Here is a 7,805-nt window from a genome sequence, read left to right on the forward strand (position 1 = left end):
TCCTCTGTATGTATATATTATTGCTTATAGGTCTTGTGCTTTGTAGATGCTTCTACATGTAAAGAAAGTAGGGGAAGGACTAGACTACTTTCTTCCTAGTCTAGAAGGACCTAGACAAATCTAGACTAGCTTTGTCTAAATAGGAAGCGTATAGCCTAATAGAGGTAAGGTAGGGTTATGTAATATAATAGACAAGTTATTATATTAGATACTAGGTAGAGATTCCTAGGCTAGGTACAGAGCGAACAGAGGGGGGAGAGCTAGAGGTATTTATGCTTCCTCTCCTCTGTCTGTATTTCTAAGCAGAACGTTCTAGACTCCTCTAGGTAGGTCTACTTTATCTATGCTTAGTATTGCTGTATATGCAAGCAAGGTTACGTAGGTGTATGCGTAATCGTATACGTCAGCATCTCACAGAGTAGGCTACTCTATTTGTAAGCAGAGGGTCTAGAACATTTCTAGTTACTAAAAATAGAGAACAGCATATCTTAAGAACGAGAGGAGATACAGGCTTCGTAAGCACACCATTCTAATCCTCTCTTCTTGGACATTACAATAGCAATGCTTAGGTAAGCATAGCGCTGTACCGAAGAGGGAAATACGCTAGATAAAGATTATAAGAACAAAGTCTTATAACTTTACACTACAGCGTCTTAAATGCAGCCTATTTTCTCCTGTATTAACACTATATTATAAGCTATCTGCTAAGCGCCCTTTACTAACTATTTAACCTACTTATCTAATAAACTTACTAGAGACCCTTAATAGATTTAAATCTACTTTTAAATTAGAGTTAACTACTCCTCTACTTTGTAAGCAGTGTGTAGTGTCTTCAGCTCCTAGGCAATGTTGCTAGATTTTAGTGGTGTTAGCGTGCGCAGGCGCACATTAAGCTTTAATAACACCACCTCTAGGTTGTGTAGGACTAGCCTAGCACCTCTAAAGCCTGCACAAATATTCTCTGTAGTAAACGCCTTACTAAACACTAATTTAAAGGCTAGTAGGAAGGTTTCCTTATTAATATAGTAGATGCGACTGCGTGCTAAGGCCAAAACCTTGTTGCTATACAGGCGCTTTAGTAGCAAGAAGCAGGCAACATTAAGTGGCTGCAATAGGTACAACAAGTGCAGGGGCATACAGAGAGTGATTATCTTCTTCTATCTGTAGAGATCTTAGAAAGCTACTAAGTAGTGGCTCTTATAGCTGTTAATAATAAGTAGCTAGTAGGCCCTAACTAGCTTTGCATGCGTATTAAAGTAGTAGAGCTAGGCAAGTGCTAGATTATTATTAGTTTAGCTAGTAGGACTAATATTAATAACCTAGTCCTGTAGGAGGTCCTTAGTAAACTAGTTAGAGATAAGAACCTTGCCTGTAAGGATAAGGAATAGTAGGATAACCTTCCCTATTAACCTAACACCTTGTACTAGGGTAACCTACTTATAATTGCTAGGTTAGATCTTCTTCTACTTCCTAGGCTTCTCTAAGCCTGTTACTACTAGCTATAACAAGATCTTGCCTATAAGGAAGCTAGACTTATTAAAGTTATACATATCCTTATCTATAATACTGTACTTCACCTTTATAGACTAAACAAGCGTGAACTAGGGCTAGATAACTGCTAGGTCCTCGCAGGCAGCCCACTGGCGATTGTATAGGCGGGTCCACCGCTTCTAGAGCTCTAGTGTACGCTTTACTAAGTTATTAACCTAGTTCTTGCTAACAGGCTTTGCGCTGCGCTCTCTTAGCAGTTTATCTGCTATATCTTGTACATCTGCCTTTTAGGAGGGTAGGCCACGCGCAGACTCCTCAAGTATACGTAGTATAACTGCCTCCTCTTCTAGCTTTGTAAGGCGCTTTGTATTTAGCTTGCAGTTGCGTTAAGAGCGTGTTCTGTTATATTAGTGTTAGATTATTTATTTAGGCACTTTATAGACTTTCTTAGCGCGTTAGATACTTTGAATTTAGTTTCTTAAGATAACCTGTTTTATCAGTGAGCGCCCCACCTCAGTGAGCGCCCCACGAACACCAGCAAAGCGCATGCGCGACACTCAACGCGTAATGTCTCAACAACCACAACCTCACAAGCCCTATACTGAAGCTAACGTGCAGCTTGCCCTCTCTAACATTAAATACGACCAGATTACAAGCCTGCGACGTGCTGAGGCAGTCTACAGCGTTCCTTGTAGGACAATACAACAATGACGTGACAGGAAGCCCTCTAGACGCGACTGCGAGCCTAGATTAAAGCGCCTAACAAAGCTAGAAGAGGAGGTAATTCTGCAGCGTATACTTGACAAGAACCTAAGTGGAGTACTGCCCTTGAAGCTACACGTACAAGATATGGCTGATAGACTGCTGCGCGACTGCGGTGGTGAGCCTGTTGGTAAATGCTGGGTTGACAGGTTTATTAAGCGTACACCTGAGCTGCGCACGCGCTGGACTCGTCCATACAATCACCAGCAAGCTCTCTGCGAAGACCCAGCAATTATTAAGCCCTAGTTCACGCTAGTTTAGAATATAAAGGCAAAGTACAGTATTGTAGACAATAACATGTATAACTTTAATAAGTCTAGCTTCCTAATAGGCAAGATATCTTTTTAACTTATTATAACAGGCATAGAGAAACCTAGGAAAGCAAAGAAGCTTTAGCCTAGTAATTGCAAGTAGACTATGTTAATACAGGGCGTTAGCGCAACAGGGCGTGTTATCCTACCCTTCCTTATCTTTGCTAGCAAGGTTCTTATCTCTAACTAGTTTACTAAGGACCTCCTACGCAATTAGGTTATTTAAGTAAGCCTAACAGGCTAGACAAACAACAATCTAGCGCTTGCCTGGCTTGATTACTTTAATACGCATGCGAGGCCTGTAGGAGCGTATAGGCTGCTGATTATTAACAGCCACAAGAGCTATTGCTCAATATATTTCTAGGATCGCTGCAAGGAGAAGAAGATTATTGCCCTCTGTATGCCTCCACACTTGTCACACCTCCTGCAGCTGCTTGACGTCGCCTGTTTCTTGCCATTAAAGCGCGCGTACAGTGATTAGATCTCAGCCTTGGCACGCAATTACATTAACCACATCAGCAAACAGACCTTCTTACTAACCTTTAAAGTAGCTTTTAAGAAGGCGTTTACAAGAGAGAATGCTTGCGCAGGGTTTTAAGGCGCTAGATTGTCTCCACATAATCTACAGGCTGTGTTATCAAAGCTAGATGTGCAGCTGCGTACGCAAACTCCACTACAGCAAGTTGACGCTGCTTAGGAGGCGAAAACACCACGTAACGCTAAAGAAATAGAGGCGCAATTAACACTAGTTTAAAATAGGATAAAAATCTATTAAGGGTCTCTAGTAAGTTTACTTAATAAGCAGGTGCAGCAGCTAACAAAAGGCGCGCAGCAGATGGCTTATAAGATAGTGTTAATGCGCGCAGAGATAGTGCGCCTTAATACTGCTACTAAAGCAGCAACAAAGTGTAAAAGTTGTAAGAGACGCTACGTACAGGCAGAGGAGACATTGACAGTTAGTGAGGTATTAGACTTAATTGCTGAAAGGGAGGGTGGCAGATGTGAGGAGGGTGAGGAGCTGGCGAAGAGGGTGCGCGCAGGGCGATGCTGTGGCTGTTGTAGTGAGATTAGGCACAACTCTCGCACCTGCAAGGTAGAAATTAAGGATATAAATAACAGTGATGCTTCTAAATAATACTATACTGTTGCAAGAGTACAAAATTTGTGTTGTGGTGCTAAGCTATGTCGCTGCGCGTACGCCTCGCTGGTGTTCGTGGGGCGCTCACTGAGGTGGGGCGCTCACTGATAAAACAGGTTATTAGATATAGCAAGCTGTACATCAGCTTCAGTATAGAGTGTAGGAGCTTGTTGTGGTTGAGACATTACGCGCTGTTGTTGCGCCGGCGTTCTGGCAGCGAGAGTGCGGCGCTAGCTTGGGTGCGGCGCTCGCTTGTGAAACACGTTAGCAGTATCTAGAGTATCTTTCTCGCACGTACGCGAGTTATTCCTAGTCTCTCTGCACCTATTACAGCGCGCAAGAGCATGGCGGCCAACACCTAACCACCCTCCTCCTTGACGCTCTTCACGAGCAATCTGCTGATCAGCCTTACGTTGAGCGAGCATATCCTCGCTAGCCCTCTTTACGAAGACCCTATGGTTGATTGATTGATTGATTGATTAGTTTAACGTCCTGTGTGAGTCTAAGACTATATAGGACGAGAGCAGTGAGGCTGCTCTAGTAATTTACAAGTTTTTTCTGTATAAGGGAATAGTATATATAGGTTCGTAGACATATAGTGAGAGCCTGTGCTCTAGTTATAGACAAAGGAAATTAGTTGTCTGTTTTTTGCTGTAGGTACCACTTGCGCGTGCCTACTTTAGTTTCTTAAATAAAAGCTAGAGTAGCTTGGATTCCCCTATTTGTGTCTAGGAGAAGAGGCATTGTTAGCCTTGTCTCCTGTAGGCTGCTCTTTATTTTCTTTCTTGCTTCTCTGTAGTTTCTACAGCTAAGCAGTAGGTGTTAAGGTGTTTGTGTATATCCGCAGCTGCATTTAGAGCTTCCTATTTTTTGTCTATTATATAGGTATGCTTTGTTGTATCTATGTCCAAGTTTAAGCTAGTAGTATGCGCTTGCAATTTCTCTTCTGGTGTTTTTTAGTATTGTTATCTTGCTTGTTAGCTTTAGCAAGAACCTTGCTGCGTAGGTGCTAGGATTCCTAAGCTTTGCTTTTATAGAGTAGGCTTGGAGTTTATGTTGCCACTCTTGTCTTGCAATAGCTTTAATCCTAATACCTGTCATTGCAAGGCTTGTAGTATTAGATACTAGTTGCTGTTTTTCAGCTTGTTTTGCTAAGGAGTCTGCTTTTTTGTTTCCTGTGATATCCAGGTGTCCTGGGGTCTAGCGTAGGCTAACTGTTGCGCCTTTGCTGTGAATTGCCTTTGCTGCCTTTGTGCAGTGGATTTGCCAAGCTTGTCTAGGGTTATTAGAAGGGGTCTTTAGCCTTAGAATGGCTGCCTGGTTGTCTGCAAAGACTTAGATCTCTTGTCCTGCTGTAGCTGTAGGAGCTGCAAACTTAAAGGCTCTTGTTATGCCTTCTAGCTCTCCATTGTATACAATCTGGCCTTTGCTAATATTATATTTAGTAGAGTAGATCTCCTTAGCCTGCTGTTTATAGTCTAGAGCAGTAACTCCTATTCCTATTCCTGTGCCTTTCTTAATAGAGGAGGCGTCTGTGTAGATAGCAAGTAGGTTGTCCCCTAGTCTCTGTAGCATTTACATTTTATATTGCTCTGCTTCTTCTTTTTTAGAGAGTTTAGAGATCTCTGCTATGTATAATATAGTCTTATTCTAGGGGCAGAAATAGTAGTCCTGCAGTTTTTCTTCTTCTATGCTAGGAGTAGCGTTTTGTATTAATTATATAATTTGCATAAGCTAAGTAGGTGGGCCTGTTCTTAGCCTTAGGAAAGCTGCTTCTTCCTCTTGTTCTTTGCTAGACTCTAAGTCTTCTCTTTGTAACTGTAGAGTGGCTTTTAGAGTCTTAATTACAATATAACGTGGTTCACAAGCGAGTCGCCCACCCAAGTGAGTCGTCCACCAAACACCCGCGCCGCGCCTACGCAGCAGTGCAGCGCAGCACTACAATAAATTACAATACTACACATAACATTATAATATTATTCAGAAGCGTCGCTATCATCTACGTCCTCAATTTCTACCTTACAGGTGCGGGAGTTGTGCCCAATTTCGCTGCAACGGCCGCAGCGCCTCTCTGCGCGCACCCTCTTTGCAGGCGTCTTGCCCTCCTCACGACTACCACCCTCCTTTTCAGCAACCAGGTCAGATACCTCACCAACTGTCAGAGTCTCCTCTACGCGTACATACCGCCTTTTACGGGTCTTGCGCTTTGTAAGCGTAGTAACAGCGTCTTGTAGGCGGCCTATTTCCTCCTGCACTAACACCATATTATGAGCTATCTGTTGAGCGCCTTTACTTAACTGCTTGACCTGCTCATCTAATGAACTTGCTGGTGACCCACAATGATTTTGCATGCGATTTCGGATCAGCGTTGACTGCGCCTCTATCTCGCGGGCGTTGCGTGGTGTTTGCGCCTCCCAGGCGACAGTGCCTGGTGCAGGTGGCGTTGGCGTACGTAGCTGTACATCAAGCTTCGATAACACAACCTCAGGGTCATGCGGGGCTAGCCCAGCGCCTCGAAACCCTGCGCGAACATTCTCTGGTGTAAACGTCCTCTCAAAAGCTACTTTAAAGGCTGGTAGGAAGGTTTCTTTGTTGATATGGTAGATGCGGCTGCGTGCCAAGAGCGAGATCCTGTCGCCGTAGTGGCGCTTCAACAGCGAGTATGGGACAACGTCAAGAGGCTGCAGGAGGTGCGATGAGTGTGGTGGCATGCAGAGAGTGATAATCTTGTTCTCCTTGCAGTAGTCCTGGAATTCTATTGAGCAGTGGCTCTCATGGCCGTCGATAATAAGCAGCCTATATGCCCCAGCAGAGGTCACCTTCGTATGGGCGTCGAAGTGCTTAAGCCATGCCATCGCGACGTTGTTATTAGTCCAGCCAGTAGGAGAGACTGTGACAACCCAGTTGCGAGGTAGACTAGTGAACTAGGAGGAGATTAGGACCTTGCCTGCAAAGATAAGGAAGGGTGGGATAATACGCCCTGTCGCAGCGACGCCTTGTACCAGGGTAACCCACTTGCGATTGCCAGGCTGTAGTTTCTTCTGTTTCCTAGGTTTCTCTGAGCCTGTAACAACAAGCTGAGAGGATATCTTGCCTATCATGAAGCCAGACTTATCAAAGTTCCAGGTGTCCTCATCTGTGATACCATACTTCGTCTTCATCAATTGAACCAGGCTGAACCAGGGCCAGATAAGCGCTGGGTCTTCGCAGGCAGCTCGCTGGCAATCGTACGGACGGCTCCATCGCGTGCGCAGCTCTGGTGTACGCTTGATGAAGTTATCAACCCAGTTCTTGCCTGTAGGCTTCCCACCACGCTCCCTCAGCAGTCTATCAGCCATATCTTGTACATGCGCCTTCGAGGGCGGTATTCCACGTAGACTCTCTTCAAGTATACGCTGTATAATCGCCTCCTCTTCCAGCTTTGTAAGGCGCTTTGATTTCGGCTCGCAGTCGCGTTAAGGGCGTCGTCCAGCGCGTCAGTCCCAGATCGTTGTTAGTGGGATGTTATAGACTGCTGCAGCGCGTCTTTCGCTCTGTATCTGCTTAGACTCAATATCAGAGATAGCAATAAATATATCTCCTTCAGTATAGGTCTTTCGCATGTTGCGTTGTTGTGGCATTACGCGTTGTTGCTGCGCAGGCGGGGCGCGGGTGTTTAGTGGGCGACTCACTTGGGTGGGCGACTCGCTTGTGAACCACGTTAAACAGGGTAATCTTTAGGTAGCTTTCTAGCTCTAAAGGCATACTTTCTTAGAGCAGTATTTAGTCTTATAGCAAGGGGAGGAAGTGCTGCTTCTGTCTCCTGTAGTGCTATAGGAGAGGTCCTAAAGGTTCCTAGGATTTTTCTTAGGGCAAGATTCTGCAGTCCTTAGAGTTGCTTTATTATTCCTGCTTGTTGTTTCCAGAAGACCTGGCAACCATAATCTGCGATGCTAGAAACGCATGCTAAGTATAGCTGTCTTATAGCGCTAGGAGGGAGGCCTCTATTGCTGTTTACAAGTCTGCACATTCTGTAGAAAGCGTTTCTTGCTTGGCTAATCCTTGTAGCTACGTGTTCTTTAAAGGAGAGTGCATTGTCAAAGTAGATTCCTCGCCACTTTACA

At 44.5% G+C, this 7,805-nt stretch overlaps 1 protein-coding gene across 1 annotated transcript; it reads right to left on the reverse strand.

Moving 5' to 3' along the window:
• Positions 1-5,678: 5,678 nt before the first annotated feature.
• On the reverse strand, positions 5,679-5,957 carry M421DRAFT_17417 (uncharacterized protein; the record flags this gene model as incomplete). Its single annotated transcript, XM_033587810.1, has 2 exons — positions 5,679-5,849; positions 5,883-5,957. Coding segments are annotated over 2 exons (246 nt in total), but the record flags the coding sequence as incomplete, so codon positions are not given.
• Positions 5,958-7,805: the final 1,848 nt, after the last annotated feature.

This window comes from Didymella exigua (assembly GCF_010094145.1).
Source record: "Didymella exigua CBS 183.55 unplaced genomic scaffold M421scaffold_19, whole genome shotgun sequence".
NCBI classification, from domain to species: Eukaryota; Fungi; Ascomycota; class Dothideomycetes; order Pleosporales; family Didymellaceae; genus Didymella; species Didymella exigua.